The 21270-nt window shown below is 38.3% G+C and overlaps 1 protein-coding gene across 4 annotated transcripts in view; it reads left to right on the top strand.

Annotated features, from left to right (window-relative positions):
* Positions 1-17: 17 nt before the first annotated feature.
* Positions 18-21270, top strand: part of kcnt1a (potassium sodium-activated channel subfamily T member 1a) — a 28369-nt gene continuing 7116 nt past the window's right edge. The window contains exons 1-22 of one of the 4 annotated variants that reach the window (XM_082140779.1): positions 18-790; positions 1114-1266; positions 5677-5756; positions 5844-5946; positions 6301-6342; positions 6446-6494; positions 9894-9953; positions 10077-10151; positions 10233-10316; positions 10405-10499; positions 11530-11713; positions 11809-11973; positions 14318-14454; positions 14775-14838; positions 15353-15461; positions 15646-15754; positions 17988-18137; positions 18209-18444; positions 18517-18727; positions 20299-20425; positions 20517-20689; positions 20783-20854. In XM_082140779.1, the coding sequence (XP_081996905.1) occupies positions 648-790; positions 1114-1266; positions 5677-5756; positions 5844-5946; positions 6301-6342; positions 6446-6494; positions 9894-9953; positions 10077-10151; positions 10233-10316; positions 10405-10499; positions 11530-11713; positions 11809-11973; positions 14318-14454; positions 14775-14838; positions 15353-15461; positions 15646-15754; positions 17988-18137; positions 18209-18444; positions 18517-18727; positions 20299-20425; positions 20517-20689; positions 20783-20854 (2621 nt within the window). In that variant the 5' untranslated portion in view covers positions 18-647. Of the gene's footprint in view, positions 791-1113; positions 1267-2817; positions 3023-5676; positions 5757-5843; positions 5947-6300; positions 6343-6445; positions 6495-9893; positions 9954-10076; positions 10152-10232; positions 10317-10404; positions 10500-11529; positions 11714-11808; positions 11974-14317; positions 14455-14774; positions 14839-15352; positions 15462-15645; positions 15755-17987; positions 18138-18208; positions 18445-18516; positions 18728-20298; positions 20426-20516; positions 20690-20782; positions 20855-21270 lie in introns of those variants that run through there. The other 3 variants (XM_082140778.1, XM_082140780.1, XM_082140781.1) reach the window with 3 other exon arrangements.

Raw genomic sequence — 21270 nt, 5'->3', positions numbered from 1 at the left:
TGGTACTTTTCTGCTCAGATATTCATTTGACCAGTTTTCCACAGAGCAATTATTTGTCAATTAAATAGACTATTAAGTTAAATCAGTAGATACATTTTGATGACTTTTTTTCCCCAGACATGAGGAATCACAATTTTAAAACTCCCATGACCTTGAAAAACCTTTATGTACCCGTAAACAACATTAATGTCTGCCTTTAAGAAATGAAGTTCTGTTGCTATGTTACTGTGAATAGATGTAGCCTTGGTAACTAAAGAGAAACTTTATGTCTACAGAGTAAGTATTATTCTTGATGAATAAGCTGTTCAAGGCTGTCCAGCACACGGCGCTGTGTCTGACACTTTAAAATGCCTCGACGATCTTACCTCAATGTTAGTTGATGTAGAAGTTGAGAGACTCCGTTGCACGCCACAGGTTTTATTTAAAAACTCAGCACAAACTAAACAAAAATTTGTCAGAAAGTACAAGTGAAGACTGATTCAATTTCAGATCAGCCGACCTTTCACAGGGTTTGATTTCGTCACCATGTTTTTTTGGACAACATACTTTTACCTCACAAAGTTTTACCTGTCTATCTGATGTAGACACATCTTTGACCGTTGACTGAATAACGGATTTTTTTCTTTTTTTTATCGTAAAAGCGCGCGATGCCTGAAGCTCTGGCTCATGAGGAAGAAACAGTGGCCGTGACGTTTTCGTCCGCGCGCCACTCGCCGGATGAAAAGATGAGCGGCGCGTGCTACACCAACCACACATTTGAATACGATGATGGGAGCACCTCGCGCCTGAGGTAAAGTGCGCGTGCACAGTTGTCTTCTTCAGAACTAAAATTCAATATAGATAGATAGATAGATAGATAGATAGATAGATTTAATTTTATTTATTAGGTTTTTTTAAACAACTGGTGGCCCATACCACAATCTAATGTATTATAATAAATGTAGTCTTGGTCGGTGGTAATGCAGCACTTCTTTTCAATCTTCACATTTTCTTGCATCAGTTTCTACCCTCAAAACGAGGCTGTTATTCAGAAGACACCTAAGACTAGCTTGCTTTTTAAAATGTCAAATAGTCTATTTTTCCAAGTCTCTGTGTCTTATCTTTCACTGGTAGTCCGAGATGTGGCTCCAGTTGTGGGGGCAGAGGGGTGGTCTTAAATGTGCAGGAGCTCGAGATGACCACTGGAGCATCGGTGGTTCCTTCCCCTCAAACCTACTTCCGGTTCCGAGACCTGTTGCTTGGAGACCAGACTTTTTATGATGACAGGTAATCAGAACATCGCCCCCTAAACCCTCATTCACTATTCCCTATGTTAGTCCATTAATACTGTTCACTTGAGGAGTGAATGAAAAAGAGTGAGTGAATTCGGACAGCCGTTGAGCGTACATCGGTTGTACACTCGTTATTGCAGTGCATTGTGGGATTGAATAAGTGCACTCAGTAACGTCCACTATGGTTTCGGACACCACTACAATGGCTGTCCCCTCAAATAACACCCTATTTGAGGGTATAGGGTGTCGATTTCGGTTTCAGCCAATGTTTAGACCTTATGTTGCCCCGCTGGTTGTGTTCTGTCTTCCAGTTTGTATTTCCACAGCATAAAGGTAAGATCTTGTGGATTTATGAATGAACCGCTCATTTTAAAATCTTCCCGGTCTAATGACATTTGTAATGACATTTGCTTCAAACATTACAACGCTTATGATAACTTTCATTAACTCTACAATAGTAAATGCCACAGAGCTACCGCAAAACCAAGAGTTCAAACACAAATTTCTAAAGATGGTTGTGCGCAAGTTTCTCTGGTGCATAAGGTCTATATTGCCCAGTGTCACCATTGCTCCATCTGCAAATTCATACCTGTCTCATTGAAGACCAGGAGTCAGAACTAGATCCAAATGACTATTAAATATTTATGAGTTATGAAGTTTCTGTAAAACAGACCCTCCCTGGTCAGTACTTACTGACTGCATCACAAAAAAAGATTAGAAGTTATACACCTAAGTGTATAGGTGTGTCCATACAATACACCTAGATCGAGTGTATTGTATGGAAAGAAAGCAATTACACAGCAATATCCTACAAATACTCTGAACACCTCAGCAACCATATAGAAACACCTTGGCAACCACCCAGAACATTCGATATGAAAAATATAACTCTGTTTGAAAATCATGTTTGGATTTGCTTTTTAAACTGCTGAACAAGAGAAAAACAAAGTTGCTCGTTGACTTTTTTATACTGGCAAACCTTGAATGTTAAGAAAATAGTCACACTGTGTGTGTGTGGGCACAAAGCCACATCTCTCCAGATCGACAGAAATAGCCTCTTGAGCAGGTTATTATCTGTAATTTCCTGACAACAGGAGGGAGAGAGAGAGAGAGAGAGTGTGTGGGCACTGCGGAAAAGGTGGAAAGAGAGAAAAAGCAAAAGAACTGCTCATTTGACTGAAATATTAAAATTTTCTTCGGTGAGTTTGTTGCTCATTCATTCGAAGTTCTCTTTGTAAACAAACACATTATGATAACACTACATACACTCCTGTGACTTTGCACTATTACAAAGACAAACAGCATCGCTTGAGGCAAGACTAACATCATCCACTATGCATAAAAAAACATTTCTTTTTAATAAGCTTTATGCATTAACAGAACTCGTAAGGTTTGTCACGTTTTACAGCTGTTGTGCATGTCATAGATATGAATTAGGCCTGTATTTGACATAGAGGTGCTAGTAAAACTAACAAAGTGTGTTGAAATCGAATGCAGAGGCATACACAACAGAGAGAGAGAGACGCTTGAGCGCCTGCAGTCAGGAGCGTGTGGGCGGGTTATTTTGAACCGTGCCGCTGAAGATTATGTACTTCCATAACAATCCTCTCAGCTCAGATCTCTACACGTCCTTGTCTAGAAACCCTCTGGGTTTTCTCTGTTATGGAACAGAAGAACACTGTACCGTCCTGGGTTAACCCGGCTCTGGTCAACTGGAGACTGGACTCTTTTGGTAGCGATGCTGGGCAGAGGTAGGATGCTTCTCTAATAAGAGTCAGTGCAGTCTTTTGAATGACTGGAAATGAGCGCTGAGTCTGGCTTTTTTCCCTTTTTCGCTAAAGTAGGAACGCTGTAGTGGATTTCAGATTCTGCTAGTGCACTCTGCACTTCTCAGTAGTTGTCAAAGTTTTTTTGCATTTTCTTTATAAAATAATTTTTTTGTTCTTCCAGTTTCACTGTTTTTATTAGTAAAACATGCTCAACCTAACAAAAAAATAAGGAACATTTTGGACAGAAAATTGTGCCAGGGGTTGTAATGTTGATGGCTCCGTCTCACTTTATTACGGCAAATAAAACCACGGTTCCTGTGGTCTCCATGGGAACTGGCGGACATATCGCATCTCCTGTCAGAGATTGTAATGTAGAGAATTGCTCTTCGTGCTGAACTATGTAAACAGAGTAAAACATGGTAATGGACGGAGAAAACAAGGGAGAAGAGAGAGTCCTTGTGCATCAACATATCACTGATCAGTTTCAGGAAAACTCACATATACTGGCACATATTTGTATTGACATTATACAACAGTTTATGCATTATGATCATGCGCATTCATATCTACATGAGTATTTGATGCATAACTTGTCTGCTTTTCAAGATTTTAGGTTAAAATGTGTGTTTATATTTCAGTATTTTTAATCACATTTTGATTTTACTAGTTTATTTTAAATAGTCCTGTGACAGGTGATTTTTTTTTTAAAGTACTAATGCATGCATGGCATGATGATAATTATTAAAATAATTCAGAAACTGCTGTTTAAATAGTTTTAGATGGAGTTTAGCATGTCTCACCACATGACATGTCAACTTTCTAAAAGTGTTTCATGTCAACTACCCACATGCATGAATTCACACTGTCTTACCCACACAAAGCACTGTCTTTATAAGGCAGTATTGCTGTAGCCTCTGGCAGGTCCATCTTCACTAATGTAAAGCTTTCATGATAAAGTAAACTTTTATTTGCCCTCTTTTCACTTTCTCTTCATCTCTGGATATATGATCTGTCTGCCTATTTATTGCGACAGAGTACAGTTGCTAGAAGCGTGATCTGTTATGCTTTGCAAAAAAGGTAATTATGGTGACCCCAAAATATACTAAAGTCACCCTTAAAAATGATTTCAATGAACAGTTTTAGCATGCTATTTAATATGGCAAATGAACTGCTACATTGCTGCTGCTGTTGATTATAGCTGCTGCTGCAGAGCAAGTACAGGACTTTAGCCTTAGTCTCAGTTGTAACTGAGAGTGGGTCTGGGAAAGGTTCATTCACAGGCCAATTCCAAAGAGGCGTCACCAACGGATGTCGCTCAAATGTCTCTGGGCTTAATTGGATAGACCTAAAACCAATTAGAGCTATCGTCATTGTGTAAAGCCCGCCTCAACGTTTGTGATTGGTGCCTCGAGTTGGAAAAATTGGAAATAGGCTTGAATGGGCTCTTGGCCAGATGGACTTGCAGAGCAAATCTCAAATATGCCGGAAGTTCGTCAGGGTTTTCCCAGGCTAACAGGACTTGCTACTGCTAATAGATACACAGAGCATGTGAGCTTACTGTGAACATGTAAGATATGCTGCTGCTGCATAAATAGACAGATATAAATCTCATAGCAGATATAGGCAGGTGGAGCTGTTTCAGAGGAACTCTGACAGCGCTGCAGGACTAGCTTACAGCAAACAATGAACCAGACCATTTAATTGTTGAGCAAGCAATCTCATTGACTGCAGGATCAGCACAGGCCAATCAGCTTGTGCCATGCGCAGTGCTTGAAGTGGGCTTATACGGACTTCTCACATGTTTTGTGGTACTCTGACCCCACACACAAAACATAGAATTAGGCTATTAATTAATTATCATTGAGTTTCTGAACTTTTAAAAGCCGTATGAACTAAATGGACCAATTATCTGCGCAATATGACTGAAGCCCAGTTGTTTAATTTTGCATGAGTGGAGCGAATCACCATGTGCCACTTTAAAACACTAAAGAGAAAGTCAAACATAAACTAAAAAGACCACTTATGACCAGCTTTACTACAATTTATCATGTTCTATTGTATTTATTGTGGTAAATTTTGACTAACTTGTTGTAGAATTTATAATAGATACTCTGTTAGAGGGTTAGTTCACCAATTTATGGCTCTTTTTTAATGGGAGTGAATGGTAAAAAAAAAATTAAACCCAAAAAAGCGCATCCATCCATCATAAAAGTAATCCATACGGCTCCAGGGGGTTAATAAAGGCCGTCTGAAGCGAAGTGATGCGTTTTTGTAAGAAAAATATCCATAACTATAACTTTATAAACTGTAATCACTAGCTTCCAGTAACGGCCGGGATATTTTAATATAACTGTGATTGTGTTTGGCTGAAAGAAGAAAGTCATGTACACCTATAGGGTGGCTTGAGGGTGAGTACATTTTGGGATAATTTTCAATTTTGGGTGAACTAACCCTTTAAGGGAATAGATTTTTCACTATGAACTTATATTACAATTATGGCAGGTTGTACTTATAGTTTCTAAATGTGTAGACTGCTATTTTTCATAACAATTGCCCCACGAACGAGATATTAAATCGATCTTTCAGTTGATTGATAGTGATTTATGTTAATGCTTGACTGATGTTTTTAACTGCAGGGTTCATGTGGAGTTTTATGTGGATGAGAACACGTTTAAAGAGAGACTCAAACTTTTCTTCATCAAAAACCAAAGATCCAGTAAGTCTCAAACCTGTGCCTTTTTGCCTTTAATTTGACCCCATTGTATGGTCTTTTAATGCATGAACTTTCGCCCCCCACCCCCAGGTTTAAGGATCCGAATATTTAATTTCTGCCTGAAGCTTTTAACATGTGTTCTCTACATCATACGAGTCATGACGGACAATCCGGCCCAGCTCCGACACACATGGTCAGAACTGTGTTTTTATGTTTATGAGTGTGAAGAGTATGATTTCAAAGTGTATGCTCACATCTAAACATCATTTCAGCAGGTGTTCGATCAAAAGAAAACTGAGCTGAAATGATAAAGAGCCGGCACAATGCTATTACGAAGACCTTTTGTTGTCAAAATGTTGCAATTTATTAATCTTCCTTGGGAGCAGAAATAGCAGTGTGCTGGCTCTTTAGCATTTCAGTTAAAGAGTATGATTACCATGACAGAACCATTACATATTATTTTTAATATTTATAGAAAGTTAGTGAATCATCTCTTATGCTAGATTGATGTGTCACAGTAAGCGACCCACACCTCCTCTCTCCACAGCATCAACTGCAACAGCACCACGCAGACCAATGAGATCAACTGGTGAGAAAAACCATCAGCATCAATTTGCAGTTATGCAGATGTGATTCGAATGGTTGATTTTATACTTCTAATGTATTTGCTCTAATCGGCCTCTCTCTTCCAGGGGGCTGATATTCTGGGTAGACAGAAAAGAACCAGTGTGGGCCATTCAGGTGAGTCCCGGGAAAACAAAGCATTCATATTTAAATGTATTGATTCAACACTGCTTAGTGAAGCTTCAACATTTATAAATCTTTTGTTTTGAATCAGTGGTTTTGTAAGAATTGAGAAATTAGAAAATGCCGGACAGTCTGGTTGAAGAGCGACCAGACCCTGAGAGAGGACAAAGGACCTCTCTGGAAATTAACATTTGAACTCCCCCTTGTGCACTATCGAGACGAAAGTCTCACCTCTGAGTCATCCTAATCTACATCTCATTCCCTCTTCCCTCACCCTCTCTCTCTCATGCTCAGATCACCTGAATTCACCCAAGAAAATATATAATTTAATGTGAATGATTATCAGACATGTTTAGTATAATTTGAAATGTCTCAGTGCGACTGGTACAAATGTCTCATTTCCAAATAAGTAAAACAAAAGGTTTTATACTTAGGTTCTTAGGTTTTTAAGAGTTTAGAGATAACTGGCACACAAAGGAAGGTGGTCTCTAGACAAATGGTCTCCTACCCCCCAAAAGGTGTCAACTCTGAATGTAAATTCCCATTGTTAGCAGATGTTTCCATGTGAAAGAGGTTCTGTCTATATAATGGAATGTAGCAAAGGGTTCGGGGCCTTTCTGTACCTCAGATTGGTCTGTGAGGCTGAGAGTAAGACTCATGTTGGGTTGCATCTCTTTTCTTTATTCCAGAGCATTTGATGTTTTGTATCGATTATTTTTGAATTGATTATGAAATTGCCATGATATATTTACCTGACATAATAAATTGTTACATTTGATTATTCTAACTGACTTTGACATTATTTTCATTAAAGAGTTAAAAGGAATAGTCAAACATTCGCTCACATTTAATGATGCACAGATATCATTAAAACCTTTTAATTTATGGAGTCAGATGAAATAACGAGAGAATACATATTCAAATGTATTGCATTTAATGAAAAAATACTTTGCCTCGAGAAAAGACAGTAACACGTAGAGACCCTCCGTGCTGGTCGGATGCCGGACTTTGGGCCGATCGAGCGCGAACCTGTAAGTTACAGTTTGATGGTTGAATCAAACTCCATATGATTTCAGCAAACGAGGCTGTGTTACGTCATACTGTTTTGAACCTTGGTTTCTAAACATTTCAAAATTCGGATGATTCACCGCTAGATGGCATTGATCTAGTTGAACCCATGAATGATTGTCTAAGCCGGTTTTAAATAATCTCGAGTCACTTTTATAATGTAGGTTCATTTTAAAATAATTTATAATTCATCTGTATTATACAAAATGGAAATGATACTTAAAGGTGCTCTAAGCGATGTCACGCGTTTTTAGGCCAAAACATTTTTTGTCACATACAGCAAACATCTCCTCACTATCCGCTAGCTGCCTGTCCCCTGAACACACTGTAAAAAAACGCGGTCTCTCTCAGCCCAGGCTCCACAAACGGCAACAAAAACAAACTGGGCTAACCCGCACCACGTAACATAACAAACTGTTCCAGCCAATAACCGACAAGAAGGATTTGGGGGTGAGGTTTGGGGGGTTAGTGCGCGGATGAGGAAGGGGGAGGGTCTAGCTAGCCTCCGTTTTGTTTGACAATACTTCGAACGTCAACAAGAAGAAGTGACATCACCCAATATCACGTAGAGCAACTTTAATTGCTTTTAATTGACCTAGTTTGACAAGCCCTGCCTAATAACACATAAACAAGGACTTCAAATTAATCAAAGAGAAATTTTACATAACCTTCAAATTGAATGTTGTTTGAATATTTGTACATTTAATAGATTACACTTTCTTAAAAACATTTGCAATTGGTTTGTCATGTCTGGAGTGGACTGCGTTTTCGTTGCATTTACACTGTTCTGACCAGCAGGTGGCGCCAACCTGTGGTGTTTTAAGCACTTTAAAACAGTGAATCATTTTGCGAAGCAATTGGTTCAGTTGATTCAGAACACTTTATCCAAAAGACAGTGTTAACATACCAGATTTCCATAAATACTGGAATAGTACAATGCTGTTACAGCAGAAGTGCAAAACACACTTCTACCTTTTTTCCCCCTGCTGAAAAGGCTAATTAGTCAGGAAGGGTGTTTTCCGTAATTTTAAGGTTTCAGTGGATTCCGCCGTTTAGGCAAAAGTTTATTCCACCACCAAGAAACAATGAATGTGAAGGTTTTTAAAGTGACCTTGCCTCACTATGATGGTTTCACTCATTGATTGATGTGCGGAACAAAGCAAAGACAATCATTCTAGCCCATTCACAGTATTCTGAACGTCAAAAGTTTAATTTCACACCCGCATCTACTTACACTTATGCACTTAACCCTATAAATCCTACTGTATCATATTTGATACACAAATTTCTAAGGCCTGTTCATAGTCAGTAAGAATAAATGTATATATTTTTTTAATATAAAATGCTTTTCTTACTTAGTATTTTTGTCTTGTTTCCAGTCCAGATATAAAAAATTCTTAAATCAAGATGCATTTACTAGATGAGTAAAATGACATAATATATTATTTCCTGTTTTCCGGGGGAATTAATCTAAATTAAGTGAGTTGATGCTTAAAAAAAACTAAATTATCTGCCAATGGGGAAAGAAAAATAATCTTAATTCAAACAGAAACAACATTATTTTTCTTACCCCATTGGCAGATAATTTAGCTTGTTTTAAGCAAAAACTCACTCAATTTTTTTTTATTTCCCCAGAAAACAAGACGAAATATCTTATGTCATTTTACTCATCTAGTAAATGGATCTTGATTTAAGATTTTTTTTATATTTGTACTGGAAACAAGACAAAAATACTAAGTAAGAAAAGCATTTTTTGCAGTGAGATGAACACTTGAAGCAACTTAGGTTTACTTGATTATCCATAATTATCCATCCATCGATCAGGCTTTTGATTTGTTCATCTCTCAATCACCATTGTATTGCATTATTTGCCCCCCCCCCCCCCCCCCCCCCACACACACACACACAATTTTTTTTTTTTTTTTTTTTTTTTCAAAATAAAAAAGTGTAATCATAAAACTAAGCCTTTAGATATCATCCTACTAAGACTATATTACTATATTATTGGAAGATATAGAGGGATGACTGATATTCATATGCATTTTATGTAAGTTGTCTGTTATAAAGATCTTATTGATTTACATTACAAGCTATCAGAATTTCATCTTTCACTTTGGCTGTATAAATATCTGCATCTGCACCAAAATAACTTCTTTCTGCTCAGTTTGGGCCTCTGGATAAAACCGAGGTGTTTTTTCCCCTCTCGGATATGAGCTCCATATTCTCACTATATCAGACTATAGGATTCTGATGCGTCTCATGTGATATTTAACAAAAAACACATATGCATTTTTTATTTGTCTGTTTGCATGTTTTTTTCCTCAGGTGACTGTCGCATCCATCAGTTTCTTGGAGGCCATGTTGCTAACGTACCTCAGCTACAAGGTGAGCGCGTGCGTATATTTGAAGTGTGAAAGTGTTCATTGAATGTTGATTGATTTGATATCAAGTTTTGCTTTGGCACTGCAGTATAAAGACACGGATGTTCATGTGCATGTGTTTTTCCAGGGTAATATATGGGAGCAGATATTTCAGGTGTCTTTCTTGTTGGAGATGCTAAATACTGTCCCTTTCATCATAACGGTAAGATGCATCTTCAGAACTAAATCCCAAACTCCTCACCACAGCTGATAATGTAACCTGACCTCTTTCTGTGTGTGTCAGATCTTCTGGCCTCCACTCAGAAACCTGTTCATCCCAGTGTTCCTCAACTGCTGGCTGGCCAAGTGTGCTCTGGAGAGCATGATAGTGAGTGTCAACCTTTCCTAAATAAACCCACACCAGTGTCTGTTCATTGCTGTATGGAAACCAGGCGATGTGTGTGTGTGTGTTACAGAATGATCTGCACAGAGCGATTCAGAGAACACACTCGGCCATGTTCAACCAGGTTCTCATTCTTATCTCCACTCTCTTATGTCTCGTTTTCACCGGGTAAGAATCATTTTATTCTGGTTTAGGGCTGGGCAATATATGCAAAACTGTATATCGTGATATTGACAAAAATTCTGGATGAATGAATATACGCATATTTATGGAAATTTTTTTTTATATTTAAAGGTATAGCGGAGGATCTTTCCAAATTTTTAGATAAGACCCACCCTCTCCAATTTTTGAAAAGTTTGATTGATTCACCAGAATGATTGACAATTAGGAGGACCAATAGTTTAGACTACCCACCAGGAAGTAAAACATCCTCCGCTATACCTTTAATATTAAGTTTTGGAATATCTTTATTAATACAATGTTAGCTTATTAAGAGCTGTGTACATTGAAATGTATCAAAAACTGTGGTAATTAAAAGCTATTTAATTCTGCTCACCTTCATTTTTAAAATGAAGCTTCTCGAAAAAAAAAAGTTATAAAAAAAACAAGCATTTGAAAACCAGGTTACTGGAGACTTTTTCCAAGTCAAGATGGTTAATTTATTGAAAATATTTTTTTATATAATATTGTATTTGATTAATTACATTTTTTATTATTAGTTGAATTATTTTTTATAAAAATTTTCGTTTTTATTTACTCTCTTTTAAAAGATTGAAAAGATTTTGTTATTGTATTTGTAAAAAAAATTATTCATATTTTTTTATGAATTATCATTTTTTAAATAACTTTTTCTCACATAATTGTATTGTGAAGATTAGATTTTGTCATTTTTAAATTATGTTTGTTTAATTTATAATTTTTTTAATAAACTTATTTTCTTATTAAAATGTAAGTTATATTTACAAAATAAATATTTTGAGAATTTATTTACTCAATTTTATACCTAGTAACATTAACTAAGGAGGGCAGGGCTTAACAACGACCAGCCACTCTCTTCCATGCATCTTGCACGTCCTCAATATTAACGATATTTCTATCAATTTCATTGCTTTAACTGGTATATCGCCCACCTCTGCAGTGGCTCTTTCTTCTTTTCTATCTCTCATCATCTTCACTAAAGCCTTTGTGTCTCTTTCAGCACATGTGGTATCCAGCATTTAGAGCGTGCTGGTAAGAAGAGTCTGTCTCTCTTTAAAGCGTTGTATTTTTGCATCGTGACCTTCTCTACGGTGGGCTTCGGCGATGTGACGCCACAGATTTGGCCGTCTCAGCTGCTGGTGGTGGTGATGATCTGTGTGGCCCTGGTGGTGCTGCCTCTACAGGTCAGACCACCCAAATACTGACTTTGAACACAGCCAATGACCTTTCCAAGTATTTTATTCATCGTCTGTCTGTTTCTCCTCGTCTCTGGCTGTAGTTTGAAGAGTTGATCTATCTGTGGATGGAAAGGCAGAAATCTGGGGGAAACTACAGCAGACATCGGGCTCAGACTGAGAGACATGTGGTCTTATGTGTCAGCACTCTCAAAATCGACCTGCTTATGGACTTTCTCAACGAATTCTACGCCCACCCACACACACAGGTGTGTATTCTGTCTCTCTATAGGCGCGTTTCCAGTACAGATTTGCGCAAAACTCTTTTTTCAATTTTTTTCTAAATGTCGACAAAAAACTATTGTGAAATGACGGCGTTTCCATTAACTGATGTTATGCGACTAAAACTTCATTCCTCTCGCGATAAGTCATTCCAAAAATCATAGCAACGGACGTTGGTAGGTTTATGTATATCTCAGATTCTCATCCACCGCACTGGCCATTATTATTAATCGAAGGAGACGTATGTGTGTTATCCAAGCATTAATGGCAAGGAAAGACCCTTATACTTGAGAGCGCCACATATGAGGTGTTTCTTGGTGTTTCTCACTCATATGTGCTTCGGGGTCTTGATTGTGGCATTTCTTTGAGGTTTAGAATCCAGTATTCCTGTAAGTCTTTTATTAATTTAATAAAGAACTCTGTCTCGTATTCTGTCCAAACATACCGCGTCATCTACGTCAGCTGACCTGTAAATGCGCAAAAACTGTTTCTATTGCAGTTTGGCAAAATATTTATTTTTCGAATTGCCTGAAAAACCACCTTAAAGGGTAACTAAACCCCTGGTCAGAGCCTGACTCCACCCACTGGCAATATTTGAAAAATGCTAGAAAAGTGGGCAGAGCCCAGCGGAGATAGAGGGGACGAACCGTGAGCGGGGGGGCGTGCACCGGAGACCTGCTGTCAGACTCTCTAAAATGGAGAGTGACTCACAGGGTCGCAAGACGACGTAAAGTACATGCATCTGATGAGTTTTATCAAGTTGATGTCAATAGCGCGCGCTCTCTGTAGGCATTTCCATACTTTGCTGCTATGTGAAAAAATCCAGCAAAATGCGCCAACGCGTTTGTCGACCCCAGAGGATTAACTTTAGCCTAACCATAAATTGTGATTAAAATATATATGATCACTCACATCAAGACGCCGCTGTGGTGGTGGAGTCCATGCAGGAGGAGCAGCGTTTGGCACTGCGTCGCTTTTCAGCGCGAGCTGTGTGGAGAAGCCCATTTACACCTCTATTGCGTTGGAGAAGCAATCCCGCGTAAAATGCAGGTTTCACACTCACGGTCTTCTAGGCCAAGTGCATGCAACCACTGTCGCCTAATTTCCAAGTCTGCTGGAAAGCTCTGCAGTCCAGCAGTGCTGTTGCAACCAGCAACACTACACCTACGTACCCTCCTGACCACTGTACTAAATACAGATAAATCTACGCTAGCTCATACCAAGGGCGTGGTGAGCTCGTACCAGGGGCGTGGTGAGCTGGAACCTGCTTACGTCACCTGCCACCGCTTACGTCACTTGCCACCGCAAACATCCAATAGGAAAATTCAACTGCAGTAGCCACCGTTCAACCTGAAGAGGGCAGCACTCAGACGTTTTTACACCAAATATTGTAAAATTAAAACACTTTATACCCAAATGTCAAAAAAGTTACTCGAATCAATGAACAGCACTAATAAAGCCCCATTCTTACAGATAATTAACTTAAAAAAGTTGGTTTAAAGGAACACTCCACCGTTTTTTGAAATAGGGCTTATTCACTTTCTTTCCTACATTTAGATAGGTGGGCAAATGCATTTTTGTCTCAGTGCATGCATTGTTTTAGTTTGACAGGGTCGGCGCTAGCTTAGCTTAGCACAATGAATGGAATCCTTTGTTGCCAGCTAGCATGTCCTGAGTAAAAGTGATATAAATTTTTTTAAAAACCCACCTAATTACTTCTTGTGGCCTGCGTATTCACAACAAGTACAAATAGTGATGCAGATTAACACTAGGCGATTTCCTAGGCAGATATTGACTTATATATTAAGGACTATATTAGGGGGAAGCACAGGCGAAGCACTACTACTTGGGCGTGATATCTCTGCGCCCAAGTAGCAGTGCTTCACCTGTGCTTCCCACTAATATAGTCCCAAGTCAATATCTGCATAGGAAATCGTCTAGTGTTAATCTGCATTGCTATTTGTATTTGTTGTGAATACGCAGGCCACAAGAAGTAATTAGGTGGGTTTTTAAAAAAAAATTTATCACTTTTACTCAGGACATGCTAGCTGGCAACAAAGGATTCCATTCATTATGCTAAGCTAAGCTAGCGCCGACCCTGTCAAACTAAAACAATGCATGCACTGAGACAAAAATGCATTTGCCCACCTATCTAAATGTAGGAAAGAAGGTGAATAAGCCCTATTTCAAAAAACGGTGGAGTGTTCCTTTAAGGTTTAGTTACCCTTTAAACGCGGCTTATGTGTGTTGAATAGGTTTAGAATGTCTTGTTTAGAATGTCTGTCCATTTTGTTCTAGTATGATGACATGTTTGTGTTTGTGCATGTTTAGGATTATTACGTGGTCATCTTGTGTCCATGTGAGGTGGATGTCCAGGTGAGGAGGATTTTGCAGATTCCTCTGTGGTCACAGAGAGTCATCTACCTTCAAGGCTCAGCCCTCAAAAACCAGGATTTACTGAGAGCCAAGTGAGTGACAGCCTTGTTGACCAATCACAGCATCTGCTCATGCATAGGTGGATTTGTTTTTCATAAGGCTGCAACAACTAATGAACAAAATGCATTTAAAAACGACAAGTGCTGGATAATAGTTTATTCTGCTCCTTTATATTGTAACTTATATTTTAAACCTTTTTTTCCACACACTTTATACCACATTTTTGTTTTACACAGCACAGTTTGCACATTGTTTGAAGGCTAGACAAGATTGGGAACATCAACAAATGTAGCTTCTGTGATTGGTCTGCTTTGTTAATTCACCTCTGTGATTGGTCGCTTTTGTTCTGTAGGATGGACGATGCGGAAGCATGTTTCATTCTTAGCAGCAGGAATGAAGCTGATCGCATGGCGGCAGTGAGTGTTCTTTTTATTTTATCGTTCACATGTATCGATAAAGGTAGACGCATCAATATTTACCAAATGTAATTTTTTCTAATCATCAACTAGAATACCTAGAATAAGACTTTTATCTGTAATTATCTGTATTGACTAGTTTTTTCTCTAATATATCTAATACCAATTATCATAAAGCAACCCAACAGAACCCAACAAAAACAGAAGAGAAGAAAGCAAGAAATATATTTTCCTGTAAAATGTGTGGTCAGTGCCGCTGCTCCCTATACAGAGTACACAATACCCTGCATATTGATAGCCGCTCCCTGATGCCCTCAAATTATATACAATATAATTATCCATCTAAAAAATTGCGAGAGAACGCAAAAGCATTGACATATATTTTTTCCTCCCATCTCATATTTTTTCCATCAACATGTCCCTTTAGGGGCTCCGTAGAATGTGTCATTTCCTTTCCGAACACAGTATTCGGCTTCGAGCACATCCCTAAAGACTAGTATTGATTTATTGACAGGATCACCAGACCATTCTGAGGGCCTGGGCTGTGAAAGACTTCGCTCCAAACTGCCCTCTTTTCGTCCAGATTCTTAAGCCTGAAAACAAGTTCCATGTTAAATTTGCAGGTACTAAGTTGGCTCTTTTCACTTCCTTTAGTTCACTTTTTTTTTTCTGGAATATTGCTCACTCTTTCTGCATTTTGTATTCTTCTCACTTGCACTCTCAATATCATTTGAAGCCCTTAGACGACAAATTTTTGTAACCCATGGTCATCTTGCCTCTGAGCAGCATGTCCGTTTCTTTCCACAGATCACGTTGTGTGTGAAGAAGAGTTTAAATACGCCATGCTGGCTCTGAATTGTCTGTGTCCGGCCACCTCTACGCTGATCACGTTACTGGTCCACACATCTCGCGGACAGTGAGTCGCAACTCTCTTAGCTTCTTTAAAGGTGAAGTGTGTTACTTCTGTGCTTCTAGCGCCACCATGTGGAATTCAGAAATATTGACTGTTTTCAAACAGGTTTCCCCAACACTCCTCTAGTCATTATCATGTTTTTTCAACAATGTACGTGGTCATGCCATGTTTTTTGGACACTATCATGATACGCTACTGTTCAAAGGTTTGGGGTTCAAAAATTTTGAAAGAAATTAATACTATTATTCAGCATGGATGCATTAAATTTTTCAAAAGTTACAGTAAATAAATGTATAATGTTATAAAATATTTCTATAGCAAATAAAGATTTTTTTATGTTTATGTATCACGGTTTTCACAAAAATATGAAGTAGCACAACTGTCTTCAACATTGATGATAATACAAAATGTTTCTTGAGCATCAAAACATATTAGAATGATTTCTGAAGGATCATGTGACACTGAAGACTGGAGTAATGATGCTGAAAATACAGCTTTTGAATCACAGGAATAAATTATATTTTACTATATATTCACATAGAAAACAGTTCTTTTAAATTTCAGACTTTCACAAATATTAAAAACTCTTACTGACCTCAAAGTTTTGAACAGTAGTGCAATAACAATCTTTAAAGTCCCCGTTTAGTCAATAATTGTATCCCTTAAAACTCATCTTTGATCACCAAAATGACATATTTAAACGTTTTTCCCTTGAAAAAAACATGCCTTAAAGGGGTCATATAATGCCATTTTTGTATAAGCTAATATGATTCTTTAGGGTCTAAATTAAAAGTTTGTAATATACTTTAATTAATTAAAAATTCTCATTAGTATTGTAAGAAAACACAAATTTTACCTGGTCAAAAACAGCTCTGTTTTCAGCATGCCGTTTAAGTGCATGTGTCTTTAAATGATAATGTGCTTTGCTCACCCCGCCCCTCTGTTCTGTGCGCACACCGTTTGTTATAACAACACAATAACCATAGCGCGTTGTTCATTATAAACGTGGGATTATGAATTATATTGAGAACGTCGTACATAGAAAACATGCCGTAATGTACCCTGAGTGTAAAAATAGCCGCATTCGTGAAGCGTGCAAGCGATTTGCAAAGATTAATATAAATATTAATATAAAGGTTAATAAAACGTTACACTCACTTCAGTTCTCCTGGAGGTGCAGCAGGAACACGAATAGTTGGTACCGATCCTTTTTTCAGGAGCAGCTTCTTAGCAAAACCAGCTTTATACTGACCTAGTTTATAAAGCAGTCTGGTGTGTGAAATGATTCACGCTCGCAAACATGAAAGCATTGACGTTGATCGTGGGGAATATTCCCTTCGAAAAAAAACTCAGCCACTGCGTCTTCAGCGGTTCGGATTTAGGAACATCAATATGACTGCTGTGTTCATTATTTCACCGAAGAACAGAACACCGCCATTCTGCTCATAGACAGACAGTGCTCCAGCTATCAACAATGACCGCGCCGGTCCGCACGGGCTATGATTGACAGCTCGCTCACGAGCAAGGGCGGGTCTGTGTTGAAACGCTCCTGTCAATCAGCAATTGTGGGAGGGGCGTCGATTTTGTGACGTCACAATATCGAACAGCTTGATTTGAGATGGGGGGAAACGTATAAGAAGATTTAAAAAAACACACTGGATGGATTTCTATCATTCTATGATGGTTGTGTACAGGCACTGCCAACACACACTTCAGTACAATCAGCTTGTAAAAGTGCATGTACCATTAAATGACCCCTTTAAAATAGCTCTATACCCTTGCCTCATTTAGTATATGCGGTTCTATGAATATGCAAATGAGCCCCGCCTCCACTCACTCACAGAAGCTCGGAGACCCACTCGTTGACGATCACACGCTAACCTGATTGGTTACAAGGTAGTTTGTGACGTCAGAAACGATTTCAAACCGTGTTTTTGAGACTGTCTCTCAATACTCAGCAATGGTGTTGACTTATGAATTTGTACATGGTTTGTCTTAAGCATATTAAAAACATCACTTAGACAAATAAACAACATTAAAAGCTTGATTTTTAACACAAGTAATTAGTTTCATCACCACTATGCTTTTTCATGCACAACACAAAGCATTTAATCCCATGCAGCTCCAATAAACTTGTTCCTGCAATTAGTATATCTTATTTTAAGTTTGGTATAGTGACCTGGTGAAAGAAAATTAAAAGGAAAAATATTATAATGACACGTTAATGTCCTTTTAGAGAGGGGCAGCAGTCTCCGGAGCAGTGGCAGAGGATGTACGGCCGTTGTTCTGGTAATGAGGTGTATCATATCCGCCTGGGTGACAGTATGTTCTTCAGAGAGTACAACAGCAAAAGCTTTACCTACGCGGCCTTTCACGCTCACAAAAAGTAGGTTTACACACTATTTAAAAGTTATAAAATGTGTTGAAAACTTGTAATGCCAGGCTGTTTATTTGTAGGTACGGTGTGTGTATGATCGGCGTGAAGAGAGAAGATAACAAAAGCATCTTGTTGAATCCTGGACCACGGCACATCATGTCTGCCGGCGACACCTGTTACTACATCAACATCACGAAGGAGGAAAACTCTGCCTTCATCTTCAGACAGGAAGAAGATCAGGGAAAGGGGAGGAGCCACTGTGACATTTTAAACAGCCCGTCTGGCCTGCCTGTTCATAGTATCCTTGCTAGCATGGGTGAGCGAGAATGCATAGAAAAAGATAGGCAGTTGTCAGAGGGTCTGTTTATGAATATTTGATTGTTTTCAGGAACGGTTGCCATGGATTTCCAGAACACCAGTCCCCCCGAGAGCGGCGTCAAACTGGCCCTGCCCCCAGAGAACGAACAAGGAAGTCGACGCCCAAGCATAGCGCCTGTTCTGGAGATCGCTGACTCCGCCTCCTTACTGCAATGTGATCTGCTCAGTGACCAATCAGAGGATGAGGCGGGGCACTCAGATGAAGATGTAACAGCTAATGAGTGAGTTAAAGGTGCAGTAAGCGATTTCTGAGAAACGCTGTTGATGTTTGAAATGACCACATCAAACACGCCCCTACACAAAATGATAGCTCCGCCCCCAAATTCATAAACACGCTAGGCAACACAGGCCCCTCCCCCCTGATAAGTGGACACACCCCTTACTGCTGATTGGCTATAAGTGTGTTTTGGTGCACTGTCTGATCCACTTTCATCAGTGTTTCTCAGAAATCGCTTACTGCACCTTTAAGTCTGTATGAATGTTTTCTGTCTTTCTTTTTTCTAAATTCAAACAACAACATCAATCATTATTATACGTTTAAATTTACAGTTAACTCTTTCCCAACCAGCATTTTAAAAAAAAGTTGCCAGCCAGATCAAAATGATTTCTGATCATTTTCACAAAAGTTTCATGGCCCCAGAATATTCTGTTGTATGAATATCTGAATATGCAATATATCAAAAGAAACAACATTTTGAGCAATAAGCTGAGAAAATTGCGTTTTTGGCAAAGACTACATCTGGATCAGATTCACAATGATGATCAAAACATAGATGGAGTAGATCGAGTCCATCAACACCCCCAAAGCTTCACAGTCCTGTACCTCGTCCTGGTTCAACATTTCATTCAGTAACATTAGGCAGTTTTGATTTATATGCTGTTTAATGTTGATGATCGCGTTATTTTACGTATGCATATGCTTACATATGATATCACTTGTTTCAGCTGCGTCTTCACATGTGTTTTGATTAGGTTTTCAGTACTCTTTCAGAAGATGCCTAATAGCGCCCCCTACTGTATATCAATGAAAACACGGAAAGCCAGAAAATTCTGTCAATGGCGTGGAAAGAGTTAAATATACTGTACATCAATATAAAAGAGTTGTACAAAGTATTTGTACTAATTCGAATGGGTTTTTTATGGTTTGTTTCAGCATCACAAGCAAACTAACTATACGTTTTTTTATGAAAATTATTTAAAAAGCTTAAATGTAAAAGAGTCATTTTGTGGTGCTTTTTTATCCTTTTTTTTTTTTTTTTTTTTTTGACAGCCACTGGTGACTGTCTGCTCTCAAGTAAGAGTAGATTAATCCAAATAAAACCAAAACCATGTCTAATCGTGTCGCTTATAAACAGGCTGTTGTCAATAAAAGAAAAGCTTTAGGGCTTTTTTCAGCCAAAAAGATGGCCATAACTATAATTTTTGTAATTTTACAGTTGTACTGAAATGTAAATTATTATTATTTATTTGTTTTTAATAATCATTTATACAATTATTTTATAATCATGTTGATATATAATCACAGAATTTTTGACCAAATTTTGCAGCCATAAAAAAAAAATACCACAGCAAATTCATGTTCGCAGTCACAATTTCTATCTGAAAAACTGCAATTAGCTTTTTTCCCCAAATCTTGCAGCCCTATATGAGAGCATGTGCGCATTCATAAAAATCTCCTTTTGTGTTCCACTGGAAAAAAAAATCATGCAGGTATCAAACAAAATGAGTAAATGTGAATTTTACTATGATGAACAAACCCTGTTATGGTGCATTTTAATGTTATTTTCCTCAGATTTGTGAAAGGATACCCTCCAAATTCTCCATACATCGGGAGCTCCCCGACCCTTTGCCATCTCCTGCCCCAGAAAGCCCCGTTCTGCTGTTTACGGCTTGACCAGGTGAGCTGCAGCCGCCGCGTGGTACGAATCTCTCCCAAATGTTTTATTTGCGCAATTACAATACATTGGACCACGTAGGCATGTCATATTTGTCTCACGGTTTCTGCTGCAGGGCTGTGAGCATGTTACTTTTGAAGATGCTAAAGCGTATGGCTTCAAAAACAAGCTAATCATCGTTTCCGCTGAGACGGCTGGAAACGGCCTTTACAACTTCGTAGTGCCTTTAAGAGCCTATTACAGACCCAGAAGAGAACTGAACCCTATAGTCCTGCTGTTAGACAACCCGTAAGCACACACACACACACACACAGACCAACACATTCTCGTTCACCTCATGTGTTTCATTAGCCTTATGAATGTTTTATCTACTTCCTGCAGACCCGATGACCACTTCCTTGAGGCCATATCCTGCTTCCCGATGGTGTATTATATGGGCGGCACCATTGACAAGTATAGTTAGATTTTTTTAAAAACGTCTCTTTCTTTAGGACTGCATGATTTGTGATTACAAAATGTGATTTTTCTAATAAACATTGTGAGTACAATTTAAAATGTGTTCAATAAAAACAAACTCCCGGTTTGCTGTGCGTTTTTGTAGGGCAATATAATTTGACCAATAATTTTGTATATGACTATAAAATAATACAAATAATTATTATTATGATTGGTTGTGTAGCATTTTATATTGCATTGCATTGGGATTTTTATATTTATATTGCATTATTATATGCATTGCATTGGGATTTTTATATTATTTAAATTTTTATATTGAATTGCATTTGGATTTTTATATTATTTATATTGCATTGCATTGGGATTTTTATATTGCGTTGCGTTTAATTAGTGAAAATTATTAGCAATTATTA

This window comes from Leuciscus leuciscus, assembly GCF_965113295.1.
Source record: "Leuciscus leuciscus genome assembly, chromosome: 16".
In the NCBI taxonomy this organism is placed as follows: domain Eukaryota; kingdom Metazoa; phylum Chordata; class Actinopteri; order Cypriniformes; family Leuciscidae; genus Leuciscus; species Leuciscus leuciscus.
Note: the sequence above shows the minus strand (reverse complement) of the source record. Positions and strands in the feature narration are given on the sequence as shown.